This window comes from Gopherus evgoodei, chromosome 3, assembly GCF_007399415.2.
Source record: "Gopherus evgoodei ecotype Sinaloan lineage chromosome 3, rGopEvg1_v1.p, whole genome shotgun sequence".
In the NCBI taxonomy this organism is placed as follows: domain Eukaryota; kingdom Metazoa; phylum Chordata; order Testudines; family Testudinidae; genus Gopherus; species Gopherus evgoodei.
Genome location: NC_044324.1, coordinates 177,068,806 through 177,094,614, shown reverse-complemented (window position 1 = coordinate 177,094,614; position 25,809 = coordinate 177,068,806). Strand labels below are relative to the sequence as shown.

The 25,809-nt window shown below is 47.0% G+C and overlaps 1 protein-coding gene across 1 annotated transcript in view; it reads right to left on the bottom strand.

Moving 5' to 3' along the window:
* Positions 1 to 23,004, bottom strand: part of USH2A (usherin) — a 596,134-nt gene extending 573,130 nt beyond the window's left edge. Inside the window, 2 exon segments of the mRNA XM_030557510.1 lie at positions 9,433 to 9,598; positions 22,408 to 23,004. Of these exon segments, the coding sequence (XP_030413370.1) occupies positions 9,433 to 9,598; positions 22,408 to 22,892 (651 nt within the window). The 5' untranslated portion in view covers positions 22,893 to 23,004.
* Between the last annotated feature and the right edge of the window lie 2,805 nt (positions 23,005 to 25,809).

Sequence of the window (25,809 nt, the reverse complement as noted above, 5' to 3'; positions counted from 1 at the left end):
GGAGTCACGGAAGACACGGACCCGCCGGTAGGCCGCGGCGGCCTGCTTCCCGGTCCTCTTACCCTCCCCCATGAGGGCCCTCGCGGCCTGGAGGACTTGATGGAAATCCCCCCACCGCTGGAGCGCAAGATGGACTTTGTTCCGGGAGCCACGGACGTCCTCGAGGAACTCCCGCAGCTCCTCCCTCAGCGCATGGGGGGTCACTGATCGATAACCGGCCCCCAGTGGGGCCCCCGTCACAGCCCCGTGGCCCACCAAAGCGGGTAGGCAGGGGGCAGATCCCCAACGGGGCAGCAGATGGACCAACTCCACACGACCCGCCCCACTCCCAGAATCAAGAAGGGGCGGCGGAAGGGGAACAGCAGCCCCTGGGGGGTCGGGACAGGAAAGAACTAGTGAAGCCGCTCCCTGGGAGGGATTGCCAGGGGCGGCACTGGCATCACAGGAAGTGGGGGGGACAAGGACAGAGCCAACAGGAGTAGGGCGGGGATCAGGGAGAGAATCCGGGAAGGAGGTAGAGGCAGGATCCGGAGCCTCCATAGGTGAGACGCCGGAAGGTGGCTCCTCCTGGCCAGGCTCAAGGATCTGGGAAGTGGGCAGGGGACCCCTAACGATGCCGGGCTCAGCCACTGTGGCACGTGCGGCAGCCTCGGCATCCAGAGAGAGATGGTGGTCAATGGGGTCCCCGCTGAGGAAGGAGGGCGGATCCTCCACACCAAAGAGGGACACCCCCTGGGAAGCGGGGCTCGGCAGCGAGGCACTGGCCATCGCTCCAAGGGGCTCGGCGGCCGTCAGAGTGCCATCCGCAGCCAGGTCGATAGAACATTCCAGGGGACCCTCAGAGGTGGGAGCAGAAACAGCGGGTAGGGGAAGGGAACCCAGGGACAGGGGGGGATGTAGGGAGGTCACCCAGATCGAGGCCCGCCGGCAGAGGGTCGTCCTCCCCCTGCGTGACCGGGGTCAAGCCCAGGGCTTCGATCTCCGCGTAGATGGGAGGGAGATCACCGTCCGCCACCCCAGGGCCCTCCCCGCCAGCACCCGAGGCGATACCCACCGCGGCACTCTCAGAGGCGTCAAGTGGGAAGGGGGCGAGAGAGGTTCCCTCGGGGGCTTCCACGGGAAGGGACCCCGGAGGAGGGACGGTGTTACCTTCCGGTGCTGCCACAGCATCCCCAGCCAGCTCCACACAACGGGAGTCATCAGGGGGCAAGGCAGAAGACTCGTCATCGGTGCCCCCCTTCCTGCTCTTCCGGGGGGCCTCCGAATCCGAAGGATGTAAGGAAACTCGAGCCTTCCGCTTGCCCCGCTTCCCCTGCACTAAGGACCAGCCCTCCATGGCATCATCCGGGGGCCGGCTAACAGGGGTCGGCTCGGGGGGCAAGGGCAATGGCACAGGGATTCGGGGAGGCAGTGGTGGGACAGCAGAAACCAGAGAGGATTCCCCCTGGGATGAGCCCTCTCCCACGGCCGGCAGTAGCCCCGCCACACCCTCCTCCACAGAGGTGGACCGAGAAGGAGGAGGAGGGGCAGCTTCAGGTGCCGGGCAGCTAGGGGGACCGGCGATGACAGGGCCGGCGCCTTGCCGGGGCTCGGGGGTCCCAGACCCTCCTCCGTGCTGGGCCAAGGGACAGTCCCTCCGGACGTGCCCCATCACCCGGCAGAGGTAGCACCGGGCCTCCCCCGTTGAGTAATGCACCGGTAGTGGGCTCCCTGGTAGGGGACCAGAAAGGACCCCTCGAGCGCCTCTCCACCACGCGCCGCCGGCGGCAGTAGAAGCTGCACTTGCCGGCGGAACGAGAGAACATGACGGAGGGTGGGGTCCTTGCAGCCCAAGGGGAGAGGGCTGATGACAGAGACGGGGCGTCCCAGGGCAGAAAGGGCGGGCAGCAGGACGGCATTGGGCAGGAAGGGAGGGACGGAGGTCAAGATTAAGCGGACCCCCAGGTCTTCCAACGGCTCCAGGGGGACGAACACGCCCCCCACCGCCAGGCCCGTCTCTACCGCTTCCTGGGCGGCGGCCTCCGATGCCAGGAAGAAGACCGCCTTCCCGTACATTTTGGAGGCCGCCACGATGGCCGTGGGCCCCACCACCCTCGCCAACGCCCGCACGTAGGTCTCCACGTGGGGCGAGGCGGGCACCAGGAGGCAACGGACGCCGTGCTTCCTGGTCAAAGTGGGAAAGGGGCCCCGGCCGCTGTAGATGTTGGCGGAAGCAGCGGTCGGAGGAGCAGCAGCAGGCGGGGGGGCCGCCGCCACCTGGGCACCTGGGGGCCGAGGGAGGGACACCTGCAGAACTGGTGGAGGGAATAGCGGGGAGGGACGCCGCAGCCGGTAGCGGGGCTGCAGCAGCGGGGGCAGTCTCCGCCATGGAGGGCCTGGCCTTTCTAGCGGGGCCCTTACCCTTCTTCCCACCCCGACCCTTCCCACCGGCTGGGGGGGCTTCCCCCGAATCAGAAGGGGCGAGAGAAGTGGCAGCAACGGAGGTCTCCCCAGTACTCGCCGCCGCCGGTGCCCCAGCAGGGGCGGTGGTAGGTGGATCGGCAGCGGCGGTCGAGGTAGAGGCTTGGGCAGTGGACACGGGGGCAGGTGGAGGAGGGGTAGTGGGAGCATCGCGAGGGGTCTCCCCCGCCGCGTCCCCCGCCATAACGACAGCGGGGAGGGGGACAAACAGCGAGGGGAGGGGAAGGAGAGGAGGCGGCCACCCTTCCCCGCTAGGCTGCAGGCAGGGGAGGAGGGCGCCAGAAGGGGAAGGCTAAAGGGGCGTAGGGAGCAACCAAGGACTAAGGGTGGGATTGTTGCAGGGCACCAACGCAGAGGGGGGTTCCGGCTCCTCCAGTTGCACTAGGGGAGCGGGGGGGCAACGGCAGAGGGGGGAGTGCAGTGAACAAGGGGAAACCAAATGGGGAAGGGCACAAGCGCCTGAGAGGGGGCGTGGGCGCATGGGGGGGAACCGATCAGGGCTGGGGGAGCACAGGGTGGGGGGAAAGGGCAAGCTGAGATTGGGGTAGAGGGACCACAGGGACAGCTACAGGGCCGGGGCAGAACTATCAGGCAGCAGAGGGAAATAGGTGGGGTGGACAAATGTGGCAAAGGGCAGGGGGTCAGTCCAGTATGAGGGGGGAGGTGGTGCACCCACAGGCACTTGTGCCAAAAAGTCAATGGTTGGCTGCTGCTGCTGCAGGCCCAAATGGTGGAAGTGGGCGTGGTGAGCCAGGCGAGCAGCTCAGTCCCAGAGGCAGGAGTCCAAAGCAGAAGGAAAACAGCCAGCGGGGGTGGTGGAGGGGGCAACGATGGTGGTGGGGGCGAAGGGGGACACGGATGGACTGGGGACAGGCTCCACGCCACACCCCCGGTGCCCCAGCGGACACAGTCCAAACCCCCACCACAAGAGCACAGTTTGAAAAAGACTCAGTCCAGAAAAGCCCCCTCCACAGTGGTCTTCATACTGTCTCCAGCAGCGGGTGGTCCTCTTCTCCTTCCTCTCCTCCTCCGCACACCAACGGCTCCCCAGCAACAGCCACAGTAGGCCCAGCAGCTCCAGGTGGTGGTGGTCTGGCGTCCAGGCAGGAGGGACCCCGCTCAGAGGGTGGTGGTCTCAGCAACAAGAGCTGGGGTCCCTTACTCCCCTCTTCTCTGTGAAGCAGGCCAGCAGCCCCCCCCAAGGGGCTGTAGGTGGAATAACAGCAGTAACTGAGGTGGGGGGGGGAACCACCAGCCAGCCAGCAAACAGACAGCAGAGAGAGGGGTGGGTGGTGCTGTCTAGCCCAGCCAGGGAAGCAGCAGGAGCAGGAACAGCAGCAGAGAGGCCCAGCGCCCAGCAGGAACAGCAGCAGCAGCAGCAGCAGCAGCAGCAGCCCTTTCCCTCCTTCCTCTACAGCAGAGTGGTAGAAGGAAGAGTCAGTACTGGCCCCAGGAGAAGCAAGCGTCCGCTCCCTGAGTGACCAGATCAGGGGCTGCATTAGAGTAATCAGGAACCTGTTAGAACCAATTAAGGCAGACAGGCTGACTAGAACACCTGCAGCCAATCAAGGCAGGCTAATCAGGGCACCTGGGTTTAAAAAGGAGCTCACTCCAGTCAGGGATGGGGGAGCCAGAGGAGAGGAAGTGTGTGAGTGGAGTTGGCAGCAAGAGGCACAAAGAGCTGAGAGTGAGAGTGAGAGTGAGAGTGAGAGTGAGAGTGAGAGTGAGAGGGTATGCTGCTGGAGGACTATAGAGTACAAGCATTATCAGACACCAGGAGGAAGATCCTGTGGTGAGGATAAAGAAGGTGTTTGGAGGAGGCCATCGGGAAGTAGCTCAGGGAGTTGTAGCTGTTATGCAGCTGTTACAGGAGGCACTATAGACAGCTGCAATTCACAGGGCCCTGGGCTGGAACCTGGAGTAGAGGGTTGGCTCAGTTTCCCCCCAAACCTCCCAACTCCTGATCAGACACAGGAGGAGTTGACCTAGACTGTGGGGAAGATCACTGAGGTGAGCAAATATGCCAATAAGCACAGGACCCACCAAGGTAGAGGAGGAACTTTGTCACAATTGGTCAAATATTCACTTTTCCAGTTTTGCAGTAATGCATGCTGGCACAGCTATGTAAGAACTTCATGGATATAGTGGTCATGGCTTGCTTGACTATGAGAATAGATTAACATATTGTTTAGATATGCCACTAAAAACAGTCTAGGATATCTTGAAATATGTTGTTGATCGGGTGCTGGATGGCAGCAGGAGCACTAGTGAGCCCAAAAGATATTACCAAATATTCTAAGTGTCCATGCCTCATTCTAGAAGCTGTCAAACTAGATGCTCCTCTAAGGTCCAGTGTGGTGAACACTCAAGATGACCATACTAAGTTCAGGAGCTCTGGGATTAATGGTAAAATGTATCGATTGCACAAAGTCTCAAAGAGCCATCAGTTTTTTCCCCACAAAAAATACAGGGGCACCTACAGGGTTAGCTAGGTTTTACTGGAGGTGCTCCCCTCATGCTGCTAGCTCTGGTTTGGACATAAAATTTATATGCCTGAATGGAACTGTGGCTCTAGGCTGAAGGTCAATGCAGCAAATCATAAACATGATGCAAGGATAGCCAGTGTGTGTTCCATTTTTTGAAAACATCCTGGTCGTCTTTTGTACTTCACAGGAAGATGTGGTCCATCATGCAGGATTGATGTTTCTAGGTACAACAGGGTTGCCACCACATGGGGGAACAACTGGTTTGCTGAAAGGGAACCACCTGGCTTAGTTTTGAGGGTTTTGAGTTCTTGACTGAAAAGGCAATTCTCCTTAAAAAAAAACTTGACAGGAAGGCAATGATGTGTTGGGACCACAGAATATGGGGATCATGACAGATGAGCCAAGGTGCCCCTAAAAATCAGGGTAAAAGGAAGTAGGGGTAAACCATAGGACTTCCCCATGCTCCCCAGTTGCCACCTGCAGGATCCTCAATTTCAGGGAAATCTATAGTAGTATAGATAGATAAGGAACACCTGGGTTAGCATAATCTCAGGGTTTCTTCCTGGTGGTACTCAGGCGCAAGTCCCCAACTGGGTGTGGGGTTAGTCTCTTCCCTGACATCAGCTTAGCAGTGTGTTTGACAGGACACGTTACCACATTCTCTGCTCCTCCATAACAGAAGTGGAGTTCTCTTGTCTTCTGTGCTGTCGTTCACTCAGTGACAGGCAGGTATGTTGCTATGGCTTGACCAAGGCTGAGCTCACTTGGGCCCTGAGGGCTGAGCTTTGAGTAAGGGTGAGAGGTAGGTGAGGTCCTCCTATGTTCCAGTTCAATTCATGCAGTCTGTTGTCTATCTGGATGCCCAAGTCCATGAACGCCTCTAAACTAGAGGGAGGGAGGGGGTCCACCTTGCCTGCTCATATTTTAGTTCTTCACAAAGGCCAAGCCAAATCCAATGGAGGAATGCAGCATTATTCCAGGAAGTGTCCATGGCCAAGCATCTGACCTAGGCAACATAGGAAGGGCTAACCCCTGGGTTCACCTAAGCTTTGGTAAGGCAGAATCTGCCATGCAGACTTTGTGAGGGTCACCAAAAATAATGGCAAAGGCTTATGAGAGTCCCAGTTGGTCAGTATTGGGTGATTCTGTTCAAAAAAGCGAGAGGCCCATGACAGGTCCTCCCCTGTGGGCAAGCTCAGTACTAGCCCCATCTTAACTTGATCTATGATGTACTCCTGGGGCTGAAACATAAACAGAAGTCTGCAATAGGTAATGAACCTGCAAAACTTATTGCAGATTTCACCCTCTCTCTCTAGCAAAGGAACTCTTGGGCTGGTCCCGCAAGTTGGTGTTATAAGAGAAGCCGCGTGGTTACCCACAGTCACACTGAGCACTGTAGCTTGCTCCTGCAAGGAACGGTTTCCTGCCTGCAGCTATCATACTTGGTCCCTCAGTTTCTGGCTGGAGGGTAGCCATCTGTTCTTGTGAACTCAGAGGCCTCTGGGCATGATAGCAGGGTTAGAGCCCCAGCAGTGTCCATACTCAGTCAAGGAGTTCAACAAGAAGTCCCAGAGGAGCCAAGGTTGGTCTGAGAAAGCTATCAGGGCCCATAACATGGGCTGTTTGACCTAGTGGTCACAGCCAGGAGTAGCACTGGGGTCATGGTCACGCCAAGGGACAAAGCCAGGATCAGCAACAGGAGTCAGGACAAGGAAACAGGAACAGGCAGGAGGCGTGATAGCAAGAACAAGGTCAGATAGGAGGAATAGGAGCAAGAGCGAGGCAAGGAGACAGCGATTTGGTCTCAGAGTTCTGAGCAGCAACAGGCCTAGCGATTAGTTGCTCAAACAAGGGATGGGACAGGAACAGGAAATTTTATATCAGTGGTGTTTAATCAGCAGTCTGTTAGTCATCTGATCCCACTGAGTCATTGGGTGTAGCTTCTAGTGGTGGGGTACTAGCAGCAGTTCCCTTATCAGCCCTCACAGCTCAGTGGTACAGAAGGTAAGGCTCCCATCAGCCCCCCAAGCCTGGATTCAAAACTCATGGCACCTAACAAATATACACTTTAAAATCAAGTTGGTTGGAGAATGGCACTGAACTTTTTCCATAATGTTCAAGCAATTAGATCAATCTTGAGCCTTGTCTTGACTACAAAATAAAAGATGTGTATTTAAATTAGCTAACCCCAGTTAATATTCAAATGAAGACAAGGCTGTAGTTTTCACATGAGTTAGAGTATTGGGGAACCTGGGGTTTAACGCAACGCTCTAACTCATGTGAAAACAGACAGACTGCCTTGTCTCCACTAGGATTTTAACTTGAGTTAGCTAAATTTGATATAAGAACACTCCCATCTGTGCCCCCATATAGACAACGCTTGAGTCTGCTGAGGTTTCTGGAAACTTCCAGTCTGCTACTTGACATAAATCATCACACTTGACATAAATCATTGCCCCAATATTGGTAACTTGCCATCTTCCCATCCCTGCAAAATGGTATAACTAGTTCCTTTTATCATTTGCTGAGAGTTACATAAATGTAGGGACTACAAAAACATTACCAAACTAAAGGCCTCAATGCACACTGTTTGGAGATCAAAAGCCATATCTACTCTACAATATATTGAACAGGCTGCTGACATTATCATCCTTTATTGGAAGTTGTGGCTTACAGGTCGCAGTATGCAAGGATCTATGCCGATCTGAGCATTGCAGCAAAGGATTCAGTCAATAGTCTCCCCAAATTTCAATAGGTTGTATTTATTAGGGTATGTCTACACTACCCGCCGGATCAGTGGGCAGCGATCGATCCAGTGGGGATCGGTTTATGGGTCTAGTCTAGACGTGATAAATTGACTCCCTAGCGCTCTACCATCAACTGCTGTACTCCAGCGCTGCGAGAGGCGCAGGCTGAGTCGACTCACCGCGGTAAATTGATCTAAGTACATTGACTTCAGCTACATTATTCATATAGCTGAACTTGAGTAACTTAGATCGATCCCTCCCTCCCTCCCTCCCTTCCACCCCTAGTGTAGATCAGGGCTTAGAGAGGAGGGCGGCCACAAGCTGCATTACTAGAACTGCACTGTGGATAGCTCTGCCTCAAATAAATGAGGGACTAAATGCTGGGGAGTTTGTTTTTTCTTTTAAATGCAATTTAAAACTTCATTTTTTTTTAAAGAAATCTGGTCCATTTGCTCTTCACTTGGCTATCCCAGCCTTTAGCAGCTTCTGAAGCTAGTACAAAACGTGGGTGACAGCCATAGTAGTAATATAGCACCCTTTGAGTGTCTGAAGTGTAAAGTTCATTAGTTCTACCTTAAGGTCACTCTTTTAATCCAACAGACAACATTTTATTCACCCTATTATGCATCTGAGGAAGTGGGTATTCACCCACGAAAGCTCATGCTCCAAAACGTCTGTTAGTCTATAAGGTGCCACAGGAGTCTTTGCTCCTATTATGCTGTTATCTTAGAAAGAAAACCAAAAAAAACCAAATCAAGGACGGCTTGGATACTTCTATGAGTGAGGAGGATCAGCTCTACAAATGCAAATCACAGTAATACTATTTAACAAGTTGCAAGAATGCACTAAAGCCATTTCTTGATTGTATCGTTAACCAAGTAAACTTAAATAGTACAGGTAAAATAAACTAACTGAAGAAAAACATTTAAATACAGGACAATTAGTGTTGACAAAGTTATTAATTGAAGTTAGAATTCCCAACAGACCATATTAAATTGTTTGTAATCCAAGATATGCAAATAATTGAAAGTATTTTAGTTTCTGTTGTATTTGTTGACTGATTTTTGTAAATACATTTAACAAAAAATGTTGCTTGAACCTCACAATCTCTTAAATCATTAACATTGATATGTCAAGAGGAAATTAATTTTTAAATTGCAGGGGCTTTGTCTTTATAATTGCAATGACACTTAATACAAATAAGTTCACTCTTGTAAATGTACTTTCTCTGACGCTGATCCTGCAGAGAGTTCAGCACATGCTTAACTTTGCACATTATAGTAGTCTGTCTCAAGCAACAGAACTATCCATAGTGCATAAACGTAAGCACATGAATAACTTGCTGCAGGATTGTGGCCTTTGTGCCTATATTTGAGTGAGACATTGCCCTCTAGAGGCTATGATACTTACTACTAGTAGGAGCTCTCCTTTACCTCCAGTGCTAGAGCTTTGAGTTTGTGGGACTTTTTTAGTCCTGCTTCACCAGGCTGAATGTGTGCAGTTGTGACAATGCTAAATTAGGGTTTATTTCAAAATCTGTCCCCTAATGTACTCAAAATTACTTACATTTACCTTAAGGGCCTGATTCTACAATATTCCAAGAACTACCAACTCCTGCAGGATCTTCCAATTTACCATTAATTAATTAATATTTTCCCTATAGTTTGGGTGCTTGTGCAGGTATACCACTCTCACATTTCCTGCATTTAACTAAATGTGTTTTTTTTTATTTTACTCACCTGCACGCTAAGATGAATCCATTTCCTCACAAGAATTCTCCCCAGCGTCATTACTTTTATTGGCGGCTGCAAACCATTTACTGTGTGATAATAAAACGTGGTCTCTTTTTCGGAGACTGTGAGTTTGAACACAGTCTGCCCATCAACAGCCTTTTCCATCACACACCTTTGGAAATAACCAAGAAAAACAACATAAGGTCAGAGGCATACAGACAGACACACTCAAGACAAGGTGCTATGCAGTAAAGTGATGCTAACCAGAATGTATTAAAATAAAATGTTAAAAATACAACATGAGAGGATGCTCAGTGGCAGAGATGTCACAGGATATACTATGCATAAGGAAAAATCTGCCTGCTAAAACCCCCTATAACTTGAAAGGAGAATTTTTATTTGCAATTTATTCCCCACAGTCTCACTTCCTTTCTTCATGGATCTATGACAGAAAACATGGTAGCTGGCTATAGTCTCTAAAACTAATATTGAAACTTCTGGCTCATTAGTTTCTTTGCTGTACTTTTCCTACAAAGCTGCACAACACTGCATCCTGATAAGGCACTAAGCCTTTAGCGCACACTCTTTTAATTTTAATAAAGTGGATGTGTGTGTCAGAAGGACAATATTTTCCCACAGAACAGGTGCAGCACAGTCAGTCACCAGCAGTGCAAGATTCCCCCACATTGATCTGTAGCTATGCCTCAACCCTCTCTAGAGAACCCTCAAGTTGCAAGAAGGTTGTTCAGTCAATCCTTAGCTTTTCTGCTGAGATTTCAGATTAGCACCAAATGCAACGTGGGCACTGATGGACAAGGGACTCGACTAAGGCCACGCAAATTCATTTCACACATCTAGCTGTCCAAGTAGTTTTACCACATATCACCATGTTGTTGGAAGCTAAGCAGCAAACAATAGGCTACATAAGAGGCTTCAGACAGTAAGGTATTTTAGGCACTACTGAGTGAGCAATCCAAAGCTGAAAAGCTTTCCATTCCATTGTCAATCCATCAAGCCATTCATGCAGAATTCAACTCACTCATCCATGAACATGTACATGAAGAGCCAGATTCTGATCTCAGCTACACTGGAGTAAATCAGGAGTTAAATCAGTTTTACACTCATGTCTCCATAGACCTCACTGGAGCAAGAGAAATAAGAATTTGTTCCAATATACTTTATTTGCTACTAAACCTCATTCCTTTATGTTGTCCACTCTCCCCCCTACACACAAAAGTATCAGAGCAGCTGGCTTATTGGTAAAGGTACCTTTGTCATTAACTGACTTGCATTTAAAACCACTAAGGGAAAAATAAATGGATTTTGACTGTTACTCTTTTTAGCCCCCAGGGATGTTGTCAATAAAATTTACTTGCCAAACACAGACTCATATTTTCCAAGCTTACGAAAAACACATTTCTTAATATATTGTTGATTGGTCTTCTCACTGTTTTGTTTGCCTGTAAACATGCTAGTTTTGGTAGATAATAAATGTGAGGGAAGGCACAGTTAAGTAGCAAAATATTTAGGAACTGGATTTACCCAGTTTCTGGATAAACAATAGTTGGATAATCCAGGATTTGTTTATTTTACTTATCTAAAACAAACACCCCCCACATTTTTTTATCCCCACAGGTATCATGACTATAAGAAGGGAAATGACCTTGATGTACTGAATTTTGAAAACTGGAAATTACAGATATGAATTGTGATCCACCCGTGAAAAAAAGAGGAAGAAAGTGAGATGTGTGTGAGGGAGAAATGATGTCAATAAAGGTGAACTAGGCATAACAGTATCAGTTCTGGTTATGAATGGTACTTTGCATTCCAGCCAGACCTGTAACAAGGAACAGCGATTTTCTGTGACTGTTCCAACTTCCTGGTAAAACACATCCCCAGAGAGTTACTTCCGGACTGCGAAATTCTTAGAATGAACACCTCTCCGATACAAAAAGAAAATAGGATCCAGAATGTGTATGGTATTGTGGGGGAGTGAGACGGGAAGAGAGGACAGACCAGGAAAGGGTGGTGGGGGTGGGGGGCCACTGCTTTATTGTCCAAAAGCAGAGAAATGCAAAGTTCTTAAAATTACAGATGCAATGGTAACACGAAGACAACTTTCTACATTATATGGAATCTTAGTGCTTCTCTTTTTTCTTTCAATTCTGTCTTCAGTTTCTCAAAATGCTAACTTAAAAGAGGGACCTATAAGTATAAATACAAAATATGCATGTTAACAAAACATGAAGATTGTAAACTTAGTAAATACACATTCAGCCTTAATTCTGCATCTTTGTGTGCGTATTTGCCTTTCTATTATGGAGTCTTCCAGTCTCTCGACATTACATTCCTGGGTTCTATTCCTAGCTCTGGGAGCAGAGTGGGATCACGTGGTTAGAGCACATTCCAAACAGCACAGGCAAGCACACAGATTTGGTAGATTCATTCTGAAAGACAGTGTGGAAAAATGTATGAGACTTGGGTCTGTTATATTTGAGATCAGAGTTCTGTTCTAACACTGTCTGAAGTACTTGGGTAAATTTTCAGTTAAGCTAGTTGTAAAATGGGTGACTAATACTTTCCTGTCTCCTTAACTTTTGCAAGGCAGTTGTGTGAAGCCTTGGTCAGTTTGGCTTCCACTTCAGTGCACCTTCTGTTAGGGCAAATGGGGTTTGGAGCGTCTCTCTGTCCTATAAAGATTTTTTTCTGAGACACAGGCAGGGCCTACTACTGCTTTGAGCATGTAAGGAAAGGTTCACTACACACCCAGTATAACAAAATGCAAAAATGCAGCTCTGTCAGCTCTGGTGATGTCGTCTTTTGTGTGGAGGACTACATGCCTGCTGAGTCAGATTTCAGAGCCTGTTTGTGCAGCACTAAGCGGTTGACTGGCCTTCTGTGTGACTAGGCTGGTCCAATGTGTCTATCTGCACAATACTCCAAGCACTCCCTCTGTCTGATGATGTGCTGAGCTTTTGTTCCAAGATCACTCTGCTATACCACCAGTTTGTAATCAACCATGGTCTAGCAGCATAACATGCATGTATATGTACTGAACATCTATTGCCAAAGTCACAGAAACGGCTGGTATCCAATACAAACATTGAACAGAAACATTAAAATTAGGATTTTAAATTGTAAATTTCATGATATTCCACAACTGAAGGCACTAGGTATGCCCCTTGTGTAGTCATTTATGCTTCTTCAAAAATGAATGTAACATAAGGAGGAAGCCAAAGAAGAACTAGACATAAGACCTTGCCTATGACTGCTACTATCTAACAGAGGTCCTGGTTTGGCAAAGCACTTAAATACATGCTTAACTTTAAGCAGATGATTAATCACATGAATTTCCATGCAAGTAGTCTCATATCACAGAGTTACTTCAATGGGATTACTAATCTGTTTAAAATTAAGCAAATTCTTTACTCTTGAGGGCATTCTGTGCCAAAAAAAAAAAATTCTCCACACATTTTAAAATTCTGCAAATTTTATTGTCAAATAAATGTGGAGGCTCCAGCATGGCACTAGAGAGCACAGGCCACTAGCTGCACAGAGGTGGGAGATCACTGTGCAGCTTCCCCCAGGACACCGTCTCAGCAGTGAGGCTGCACCCAACCCTCACACAGCGCAAGGACTGGGCCTCCCCGCAAAACATCCCAGAGTCCTGCCACTCTGTGCCAGGTACACCAGATGCGGGAAGGCAGGCTCAGCAAGGCAGGATCCAAGTGTGAAGGGGCTTAATGTGGTGGGTGTAGGTTCAGAGTGTTCTTTGCAGGGCAATCTGGGTGCAGGAGGATCAGTGGGGGATCTGGGTGCAATGATAATGGGACTCTGCAGGGGGGGTCCAGGTGAAGGTGGTTGGGGCTCAGTGGGACGGTGTGGGGGGGATACAGTTCAGCGGGGGGGTTGGGTGGTGGGGGACTCAGTGTGGGGGTCCAGATGCAGCTGGTTGGAGCTCAGTGAGGTGGGGATCCAGGTGCATGTGGCTCATTAGCGTGGTCCAGGTACAGGAGGAGTGGGGCTTGTCAGGAAGGGCTTTAGGCTTGGTGGGAAGGTCTGGGTATGAGGGGGGTCTCCCCCGAGGAGCGATGGGTACAGGAAGCATGGGGAGGGAAGCAGTTTGCAGAGCTTCCTACAGCACGGGTAGAAATCAGGGGGTGGGTCTGACACAGCCCCAGATGCCAAGCAGCGGAAGAGGAAGTCCCGTCTTCCCCAGCTCAGACAGAACTAGCAGCTGAGCCTAGCGCAGGATAGGAGCCACTAGCCAGGTCTTCCCCAGTCCCTCCCCCGCCCCACAATGATTTACCTGGGCACCCAAAACATACTGCTAGGGAGAGTTATAAGAGCGCTCTTGTGGCTTCCCTTTGCTACCCCATGAGAAAGTCATTTTTCTGTGGGGAAGCAAAGAAATCTGTGGGGGCCATAAATTCTGCACATGCACAGTGGTGCAGAATTCCTGCAGGAGTAATACTTGAGCACTTTTCTGCATCAGGACTACAATTATTCCTTGAGATCAAGTTGAAGGGACTTTACATTTGGTTCTGTCTGAAGGTTCTATTGTTATAACCATGTCATCTGTATGTATGTAGACTTTGGTTTGTTACAGAGAGGCACCCCAGGTTGGACTTTAACATCTGTGGATGCTCAGGAGGCAGTGGTCTTTACAGGTGTTATAACCTTATTCCCAGATTCTGGACCTTAGCGTCCAAAATATGGGGGTTAGCATGAAAACCTCCAAGCTTAGTTACCAGCTTGGACCTGGTACTGCTGCCACCACCCAAAAAATTAGAGTGTTTTGGGGCACTCTGGTCCCACTGAAAAACCTTCCCTGGGGACCCAAGACCCAAATCCCTTGAGTCTCACAACAAAGGGAAATAATCCTTTTTCCCTTCCCCCCTCCAGATGCTCCTGGAGAGATACCCAGACACAAGCTCTGTGAAACTACGCAGAGTGATTCCCCCTCTCCGTTCCCAATCCTGGAACAAAAGCACTTTCCTCTTCACCCAGAGGAAATGCCAAATCAGGCTAGCAATCCAACACACAGCTCTCCCCTTAATTTCTTCCTCCCACCAATTCCCTGGTGAGTACAGACTTAATTTCCCTGAAGTAAAGAAAAACTCCAACAGGTCTTAAAAGAAAACTTTATATAAAAAAGAAAGAAAAAATACAAATGTTCTCTCTGTATTAAGATGATACAACACAGGGTCAATTGCTTAAAAGAATATTGAATAAACAGCCTTATTCAAAAAGAATACAAATCAAAGCATTCCAGCACTTATATTCATGCAAATACCAAAGAAAAGAAACCATAGAACTTACTATCTGATCTCTTTGTCCTTACACTTAGAAACAGAAGACTAGAAAATAGAACTACTTCTCCAAAGCTCAGAGGAAACAGGCAGACAGACAAAAGACTCAGAGACACACTTCCCTCCACCCAAGGTTGAAAAAATCCGGTTTCCTGATTGGTTCTCTGGTCAGGTGTTTCAGGTGAAAGAGACATTAACCCTTAGCTATCTGTTTATGACACGCCCCCCAAATTGCAGACAGTGGGGAAGCTCACTGGCGGCAATTTCCTTCTAGAACTTGAAAATAAACAGATTAATACAACACATGCACCTTTACATATACTACTAAGTATATAACTAACAGACTTTTACATTTTAAGAACACTTTTTAACTACTGGATTCTGGGAAACTCTCACGGGAGAGTGCATCAGCAACTTTGTTAGAAGCTCCTGTGATGTGTTGAATTTCAAAATCAAAATCTTGGAGAGCTAAACTCCACCGAAGAAGTTTCTTGTTGTTCCCCTTGGCAGTATGAAGCCACTTTAGTGCAGCATGGTCAGTTTGTAGTTGGAACCGCTGTCCCCAAACATATGGGCGTAGCTTTTCCAGGGCGTACACAATGGCATAGCATTCCTTTTCACTGACTGACCAGTGACTTTCCCTCTCAGACAGTTTCTTGCTGAGAAACACGACAGGATGGAAGTTGTGATCTGTTGCTTCCTGCATGAGCACTGCTCCTATACCACGCTCAGATGCATCTGTGGTTACTAGGAATGGCTTGTTAAAGTCCGGGGCCCTGAGCACAGGGTCAGACATGAGCATCGCCTTAAGCTGGGTAAAGGCCTCTTGACACTCCTTAGTCCACTTAACGGCATTTGGCTGGGTCTTTTTGGTTAGATCGGTTAATGGGGCAGCGATTTGGCTGTAGTGTGGTACAAATCGCCTGTAGTATCCGGCCAAGCCTAAGAAGGATTGGACCTGTTTCTTTGACCTTGGGACAGGCCACTTTTGGATAGCATCCACCTTGGCCTGTAGGGGGTTTATGGTTCCTCGACCCACCTGGTGCCCCAGGTAAGTTACTCTGTTTTGGCCTATTTGACACTTTTTGGCCTTAACAGTTAGTCCTGCCTGCCTGATGCGCTCAAAGACCTTTTCCAGGTGGAGTAGGTGTTCGGGCCAGGAGTCTGAAAAAATGGCCACATCATCGAGGTAGGCAACTGCAAATTCTCCCAGTCCAGCTAGTAGACCATCTACCAGCCTCTGGAAGGTGGCGGGTGCATTTCGAAGGCCGAAAGGAAGGACATTGAATTCATACACCCCCGCATGGGTGACGAATGCTGACCTCTCCTTGGCAGGTTCATCTAGCGGTACTTGCCAGTACCCCTTGGTTAAGTCTATTGTAGAGATGAACTGGGCACGTCCCAACTTTTCCAATAGCTCATCAGTACGTGGCATCGGATAGTTGTCCGGACGAGTTACAGCATTTAGCTTACGGTAGTCCACGCAAAAGCGTATTTCCCCATCTGGTTTGGGTACCAGAACCACTGGAGATGCCCATGCACTGGTAGATGGGTGGATTATACCCATCTGTAGCATGTTCTGGATCTCCCGTTCTATAGCAGCTTGGGCATGAGGAGACACCCGGTAGGGTGGGGTTCTGATTGGGTGAGCATTCCCTGTATCAATGGAGTGGTATGCCCGTTCAGTCCGTCCTGGGGGGGCTGAGAACAATGGGGCGAAGCTAGTGCACAGCTCCTTGATTTGTTGCCGCTGCAGACGTTCCAGGGTGGTTGAGAGGTTTACCTCTTCCACGCCACCGTCTTTTTTTCCATCGTAGTAGACACCGTCAGGCCACTCAGCATCATCTCCCTGGACTGTAAACTGACAAACCTGTAAGTCTCTGGAATAGAAAGGCTTGAGAGAATTAACATGGTACACTTTAGGCTTTAGTGAGGAATTGGGAAATGCTATGAGGTAGTTTACAGCTCCCAGGCGCTCTTGGACCGTGAATGGCCCTTCCCATGATGCTTCCATCTTATGGGCCTGTTGCGCCTTCAAGACCATAACCTGGTCTCCTACCTTGAAGGAACGTTCTCTGGCATGTCTGTCATACCAGGCCTTTTGCTCTTCTTGAGCATCCTTTAGGTTCTCTCTAGCAAGGGCTAAAGAGTGTCGGAGGGTGCTTTGTAGGTTGCTTACAAAGTCTAGAATGTTAGTTCCTGGAGAAGGCGTAAACCCCTCCCATTGCTGCTTCACCAACTGTAATGGCCCCTTAACCTCGTGACCATACACAAGTTCAAATGGTGAAAACCCTAAACTGGGATGTGGTACAGCCCTGTAGGCAAACAGCAACTGCTGCAACACTAGGTCCCAATTATTGGAGAATTCGTTGATGAATTTTCTTATCATGGCCCCCAAAGTTCCATTGAACCTTTCCACCAGGCCATTGGTTTGATGGTGGTACGGGGTGGCAACCAAGTGATTCACCCCATGAGTTTCCCACAGTTTTTCCATGGTCCCTGCCAGGAAATTAGACCCTGAATCTGTAAGGATGTCAGAGGGCCAACCTACCCTGGCAAAGATGTCTGTTAGGGCCAGGCACACAGTGTTAGCCCTGGTGTTGCCTAGAGCTACTGCTTCTGGCCATCGGGTAGCAAAGTCCACTAAAGTCAGTACGTACTGCTTTCCTCTGGGCGTCTTTTTTGGGAAAGGGCCCAGAATATCCACAGCTACTCGCTGAAATGGGACCTCAATTATGGGGAGTGGCTGGAGAGGGGCCTTGACCTGGTCTTGAGGCTTACCTACTCTTTGGCATACCTCACAAGACCGGACATACTTGGCAACATCCTTGCCCATCCCCTCCCAGTGGAAGGACTTCCCCAACCGGTCCTTGGTTCTGTTCACCCCAGCATGGCCACTGGGATGATCATGGGCTAAGCTTAAGAGCTTCTCCCGGTACTTAGTTGGGACCACCAACTGTTTTTGCGGCTGCCATTCTTCCCGGTGTCCACCAGAAAGAATTTCCTTGTATAAAAGTCCTTGGTCTATAACAAACCGGGATCGATTAGAAGAGCTGAGAGGCGGTGGGGTGCTCCGTGCCGCCGCCCACGCTTTCTGAAGGCTGTCATCTGCTTCCTGCTCAGCCTGGAACTGTTCCCTTGAGGCTGGGGTCACCAGTTCTTCCTCAGACTGGGGACTTGGGCTTGGTCCCTCTGGAAGCGATGTAGGTGATGGGGTTGTTTCCGTTGCTGGTGAACCGCTCTCCGCTGGTGCACCTGAGGGTATTTCAGGCTCTGGCTGAGCCTTTTGGGTATGGCTGTCTTTTGCTTCTGCCAGTTTTGGCTCGCTGGCGCCCTCTGGCATTGAGTTTGAAGATGTGGTTGCACTTGCTGGTGCTGGTTGCTGTTCCAGTTCCGGGCCTGGTACTGGAGATGCTGTGGCTGTTTCAGTGGTAGGCATGGAATCCGGGTCCACTACCTCTGTCTGGGTCTCTGGTAACACAGACGGGGCGTCTGTGGACGGCTCAGGAACAGGAATGGGTCTGGAAGCTTGCCTGGTTTGGCTACGGGTAACCATTCCCACTCTCTTGGCCCGCTTCTCTTGGTTGGCCAAGTCTTCCCCCAGTAGCATGGGGATAGGATAATTGTCATAGACTGCAAAAGTCCACATTCCTGACCAGCCTTTGTACTGGACAGGCAGTTCAGCTGTAGGCAAGTCTACAGCTTGTGACATGAAGGGGTAAATGGTAACTTTGGCCTTTGGGTTGATGAATTTGGGGTCAACGAAGGATTGGTGGATAGCTGACACTTGTGCCCCCGTGTCTCTCCACGCAGTAACCTTCTTTCCGCCCACTCTCAAATTTTCCCTTCGCTCCAAGGGTATTTGAGAGGCATCTGGGCCTGGGGATCTTTGGGGTGATGGTGGTGTAATGAATTGCACTCGCATGGTGTTCTTGGGACAGTTGGCCTTGATATGTCCCAGTTCATTACACTTAAAGCATCTTCCATCTGATGGGTCACTGGGCCGAGGTGAGTTACTGGAGACTGGTGAGGTTGAAGAGTAGGGTATCTGTGGCTTTACTTGGGTGGTATGGAGGGTCTTTGGCTGTCCTCGGTTGTAGGGTTTATGGTCTGTGTGCCCCCTGGGGTAATTGTTCCCCTTGACAGTAGCTTTTTTGCTTTCTGCCAGTTCCATCCATTTGGCTCCAATCTCCCCCGCCTCAGCGATAGTTTTGGGATTTCTATCTTGTATGTACCGTGTGATGTCTTCAGGAACACCATCCAAGAACTGCTCCATTTGTATGAGGAGGTTCACTTCTTCCAAGGTTTGAATGTTGTTTCCTGTTAACCAGGCCTCATAGTTTTTTGCAATGTAGTAGGCGTGTTTGGGAAATGACACCTCTGGTTTCCATTTTTGGGTTCTGAAGCGCCGACGGGCATGATCTGGGGTTATCCCCATCCTGTATCTGGCCTTGGTTTGAAAAAGTTTATAGTCATTCATTTGCGGCTTGGGCATTTCAGCTGCCACCTCTGCTAAAGGTCCACTGAGGTGTGGCCTTAATTCTACCATGTACTGGTCTTCGGGGATGCTGTACCCAAGACAGGCTCTTTCAAAATTTTCCAAGAAGGCCTCGGTGTCATCACCTGCCTTGTAGGTGGGAAATTTCCTGTGCTGGGGAGCAATAATTGGCGCCGGGTTGTTAGGGTTGGCTGGCACATGCAGCCCAGCTTTTGCCATCTCCAGTTCATGTTTTCTCTGTTTTTCCTTCTCTTCATTCTCTTTTTGTTGTTTTTCCATTTCTTTTTGTTGTTTTTCCATTTCTTTTTGTTGTTTTTCCATTTCTTTTTGTTGTTTTTCCATTTCTCGGCGGTGGGCTGCCTCATCTTCTGCTTGTTTCCTTCGGTAGGCCACCTCTTCTTCTTCTAGTTTTCTTTTGTGTGCTGCCTCTTGGGCTGCCTGTTCTCTTTGGAAGGCTGCCAGTTTGAGGCTTTCTTCCTTTTCTTTCATCTCCATCTGTCGCCTGTGTTCAGCGTCTTTGATTTGTTCTTCGACGTCAATCCTTGCCTTAGAAGTCATGGTTCCTGTTTTCTTGTGTTGGGGTGCCCTCCGATGTTTATCTTCTGAACTGCAGGCTCTCTGTTGCCTCCTGAAGTCTGCCTAGCAACAGTGCTTTTTTCCTTTTCTCTCTCTAGCTAATGTTCAATTAAGGGAAACCAGAAAAACCACTTTATCTGCATGCATATAAGTGCTGGTACATGCCTCCTAATGGGAGGGCTATTGCATGACAAAAGACCCTTAACAGTCTTCTCGCTTAATATGCAAACCACAAACTGCTAGAGAGCAGAAAAAAAAAATTCTCTCTGGTTCCCTTTTAAAACCAAACTGTTTCTCTCTGCTAAAAAGCCCTTAGCAGAGAAAAGAAAAATATAATATTCCTACTGGCTTCTGGATTCTGTCTATATCCCGCCGCTGCTACCCCATGTTATAACCTTATTCCCAGATTCTGGACCTTAGCGTCCAAAATATGGGGGTTAGCATGAAAACCTCCAAGCTTAGTTACCAGCTTGGACCTGGTACTGCTGCCACCACCCAAAAAATTAGAGTGTTTTGGGGCACTCTGGTCCCACTGAAAAACCTTCCCTGGGGACCCAAGACCCAAATCCCTTGAGTCTCACAACAAAGGGAAATAATCCTTTTTCCCTTCCCCCCTCCAGATGCTCCTGGAGAGATACCCAGACACAAGCTCTGTGAAACTACGCAGAGTGATTCCCCCTCTCCGTTCCCAATCCTGGAACAAAAGCACTTTCCTCTTCACCCAGAGGAAATGCCAAATCAGGCTAGCAATCCAACACACAGCTCTCCCCTTAATTTCTTCCTCCCACCAATTCCCTGGTGAGTACAGACTTAATTTCCCTGAAGTAAAGAAAAACTCCAACAGGTCTTAAAAGAAAACTTTATATAAAAAAGAAAGAAAAAATACAAATGTTCTCTCTGTATTAAGATGATACAACACAGGGTCAATTGCTTAAAAGAATATTGAATAAACAGCCTTATTCAAAAAGAATACAAATCAAAGCATTCCAGCACTTATATTCATGCAAATACCAAAGAAAAGAAACCATAGAACTTACTATCTGATCTCTTTGTCCTTACACTTAGAAACAGAAGACTAGAAAATAGAACTACTTCTCCAAAGCTCAGAGGAAACAGGCAGACAGACAAAAGACTCAGAGACACACTTCCCTCCACCCAAGGTTGAAAAAATCCGGTTTCCTGATTGGTTCTCTGGTCAGGTGTTTCAGGTGAAAGAGACATTAACCCTTAGCTATCTGTTTATGACAACAGGTACTGTATGTAATATACTGTCACGGTAGTTATAACCTATAACACCCTGCAACTGTATCACAGCGGAGTTTCTCCTTTAGCACAAGGGGTAAAGGCCTACACTTTTGTTGCTGTAGGTCTCAGGTTCAACCACTGATTTTGACCACAATATCAATACACGTATGTGGTCCCCTGCTTAAGGCAAGGGCTTAAATGTAATTACGCATTGCATCTTAACATATTGTGTGCTTAAAACACCATACTCTGCGATGCTGTATGAAAATCACAAAGTGAAAATAACTAGAAACAAAAGAAAAAAATATTCTAGTTTTTTTTTTGGTCTAAGCTGAGTAAAGTCCAAAAATATAAACAATCGCTATCTATAATGGTACAGAGGAGCATATTAGATTTTAACATTCCACGGATATGAAAACATTTTATTTTTAATATATGTTCACCGTGAACATATTCTGCTTTACGCATACTATACTTTAAAGGTCACCTGCAAAGAGAAAAACTTTGGGGACTGAGCTTTTCTTTAAGATGTATAAAGGTAGCCTGAAAGGTTGGGTTTTTTTAAACAACCTGCTTGTGTTTTACATTAGATTCAGGTCCTCTCCAGGCTGAAAGACTGATAGGAGAACTAATATAATGATATCACGTTTGCCAGGAGAGTGAAATTTAAGCAATTGAAACAAGAAGCAATTTTTAGTCAGTTTTTAAAACTTTATTTTTTAACACTTATTCAAACTTCAATGACTAACATTTGGAATAAAATAAGCCTTTGTTAAAAGGTTTAGCACCTTTCAAATTCAATAAACATCCCTCAACCTTTCACCAACAGAATATGGTCCACGAAGAGAGATTATCTTATCCACGTTGTCTATCCCTAAACCTGGCAGAAATCGTCCAACAAAACCATGACAGCAAGACTTTATACCCCTGATATTTCTACTTTTTTTAAAGCAGGGCAGGGGTGTTAATGTTAAGTCATTTTCATCCATCTTAAAAACAAAGCAAAAAAGGGCACAACCCAACCCTTTTTTTTAAAATTTACAAATCTTTAAAAAAGTTTATATAAATTAGGATCCAACACATTTAACTGAAAAAATGAATATGGGTTTGTATATAAATATCTCCATTGAAATTAATGGTGTTACTCATGAGTAAACAATGCAAGAACAGACTTTATGTGCCTTAATATTTGAAGAGCATGAAGCCCCAATTTGAAATATAATTTTTTTAAATGTCTTACAGTTTCCCACAATGCACCTTTGTTAAATGTTGAATAGCACAGTAATAGCAGCCTTGACTACCATGATTTTTCAGAGCACCATGAAAGTAAACACATGCAACACTACTTACATTACACCTTCTTGCTCAGGTTTCAGCCACACAGTTAATGTAAATGATGCTGCAAGCCTCTGAGAACGGGGAGTAGAAAAACAATCCTTATGATTATGAAAAATAAAACTTGGAGAGTCAATGGAGGAGCCTGGATGCAAATCATTCTTGTCTTCTGAGATACAAGTGCCAAGGCCTGTTGAGAAAAGTGCAGTGTAGGAGGCAGGTGAAGATCTATATGGACACTCCTGAATACAAAACCGCTGGGTACAGGATTGAATACTTTCAACAGCAATAGAACTGTGACAAAAAGTACTTCGGTCTGGCAATCCACATGTTGCTTGAGTTGGCACAACAGATACATTCTTGAAAGCTCCCACATTTTCTAGCTTGGGGAAATGTCCCTGTGAGCTAACCAATGATAAGAAGGCGTAATAAGCTAAGAGTAATGTTTCAATGGCATGAAATAGGAAGCCACCGCCCAAGGAAAGAACCAGGCAATTCATGTTTACAAAAAAGTCTCCTGCAGATAAAGAATCCCTAAATAAATATCATCATCCATCTCGGCAACACTGCTTTGAAGAAAAGTGGTTCTAAAATGATGCAGAGTTTCATCTTTGGGAAACCAAGGCAGGTTTGCACTCTTGGAGGACACGGATGTTCTTCTGGCCAATGGCACAGACATGGGTGACCGCCAGCATCTGTAAACCAATACAAACAAACAATGTCCATGGGATGAATGCCACTTTCTCTTTTTAATTGACGATATCCTGTTGGAAATATTAGGGGCCATATTCTTCCTTCAACTTCAGGTCAGTGGGCCAAACCAGCAGTCTTTGCTCAGACAAAATTCCCTTTAACTTCAGTCTTATTTAACTTGTGGGGGTTTTGTTGGAGTAAAGAATATAGGATTAGGCCTAATGGAAGTTGTATATATATATCTGATTGCAGAGTTTGGCCCGGTTCTATTACGGTAAAACACACAATTAATTCAAAAGTAATGGAAAAAATGCTATATTATATAAAACCACAGTTTAACTACCAAATATATGGATTTAAGAATTTTTTTTGTAAAACTTAAAACCTCAAACTTTACAACATGGATTATTTTTTTAAATTATGTGCATGTCAGCTCTACAGTTCCATATTTAAGCTATACAGAATATCAACCATACAGTTCTATATTTAAAGTTCACAGAATGTTCAGCTGTACTATACCAAAAACTGTTCACCTGCACTTATGACACAAAATGCAACACATAAAAGGTACATCCCAAGGTTGAATGAAAAATGATATAGTTTAAGTTTGCAAAAACTCTTTGTGTCTTACCCCATTGTTCGTTTGACGCAGCTCCTTTTAGCTCTCAGTAAAGCTGATTAAAAAAACATATCACCATCTGTCCTGTGTAAACCTTTTACTAGAAAAAGTCTGCGCTGTTTACGGACACTATAGATATCTAGTTTGGGTTATATATGGACAGCTAGTACTATTTAATTACAATTGATAAATAAGTTGAGTTACCGTTATTTATTGCATTTCAAAGAAGAGGATACTGCTCCCTCGGTTTGACAATTGGCTCATTGGTAGGAACGCTGGCTGCCGTTGCCTGGCAACACTATGCTAACCCCACTTACTCTTAGTAAACAGGCCTTGGCAGCAGGAACACTCAGACTTACAGGTAAGCACTTTATTAACTGGAGTGGGAGAGCAGTCAGCTCTTTAGCCTGGATACAAGAGCCTAACTGCTCAGGCCTGCATCTAGTACTCCTTGCAGTGGGAGTCACCCAGATCCTAGCCCCACACACAATTTTAAAGTAACAGTACACAACACACACACAAACTTATTTTTCCCCTTCGATTTTCACCTATCTCCCTTGTGATTTAAAAAAAACCAGCAGATTGTCAAGCAATTTTCCAGTCACTCAGGTTTAAGGTATAAAATATTTAATACAGCAAGTGATGACAACTTGTTCCTCTTTGTGGGTTACAGAGGTTACAAGCATTTAAACTTCTGGAAAACAGACTTCACCATTGGTTTAGTATAGAATCTTGATACTTGGACAGCATGTATCTGAACTTCCTGTAGGTTATGCTACATCTGGCATGTTCTCTGCTGTTTGGGTTTGGAGGGTCAGAGGTTCTGTATGCCCTGTGATGGTACTGCTGTCTGGCCAAGAATAGGTATTGTCATGCATGCCATACTTGTTTTATGAGCTCAGATGTTAAGTGAATTTCACAGATGAGGACAGAGGAATAGTTTCTCTGTTGGACCAGTTTAAAATATAGGCAGTTGTGTGAAAGCAGTTAGATTCACAGCATGAGAAGTGACAGAGGGAGCATTTACCAACTCAGAAAGGAGGTTCTTACCTAAGAAATTTGGTCAGTAAGACTGATAAAAGCATATGGTGAGAAACTTTACTTGAATCTGAACTAATTTAAGTTAGACACCTGTAGAATTTTAACTATTTTCTTGTAACCATCTCTGACTTTTATGCCTCATTACTAATACTCACTTCAAATCGCTCTGTAGTAAATACATTTGTTTTATCTAATCCAGTGTGTTTAAACTGAAGTGTTTGGGAAACAATGTGAGGTGTCAAGTTGTGAGCATATTCTTTCTATTAAAGAAATAACAGACTTCATATACATTTTTACTGTGTAGAAGAGGGCTGGGCAGTACGTGATATACATTTTGGGGGAAAACCTAAGACTGGGAGTGCTTTGGGGTCACTTTGCAGTAAAACCAAAGCTAGTAAGAGCCAAGCTGGCTGGCTGCCACACAGACATAGTTGAGAGTGACTTGCATGCTACAGGCTGTTTGTGAGGAGTCTGGGCAGAGGCTATAGCAAGAAAGAATTTTAAAGGACACCCCAGGTTAGAGAGCAGGGTGACACAGCTACTGATCAGTCTGTATTGTACCCTGGTGCATCACATGTGCTAAATGCATTTATAACATGATTCCTCAATCATGACATCACTTCTGCATATATGATTTTATACACACACTAATAATTACCATGATTTGAAACTTTATTGGCAATTATAGAATTATTCTGTTTCCTTTTCTGCTGTAGGTGATAAATTGCAAATGTTGGCAATTTAACTTGTCTATTTTTATATGACTACAATATCTTGTGTAAATTGAAGTCAAGAACCAGCTGAAATGGAACTGACCGATCATTTGTCTAGCTCAGTCTTTTGAATAAATTAAATTGACTCATGCTTAGAACGAAGCATGTCTGTCCATGTCATCATAAGACAGACATCCGTTACTATGCCAGTTTTGCAATGCATATTCCATTCCTCAGTACATCTCCCTCTCTGCATGGAAACTCTAGATACCCATGTTGACAGGACACACAAGTGTGTCAGTTTTGGCATGAATCATTTGTCTGTATAGCTATAGCATGGCAGTGTTAAGA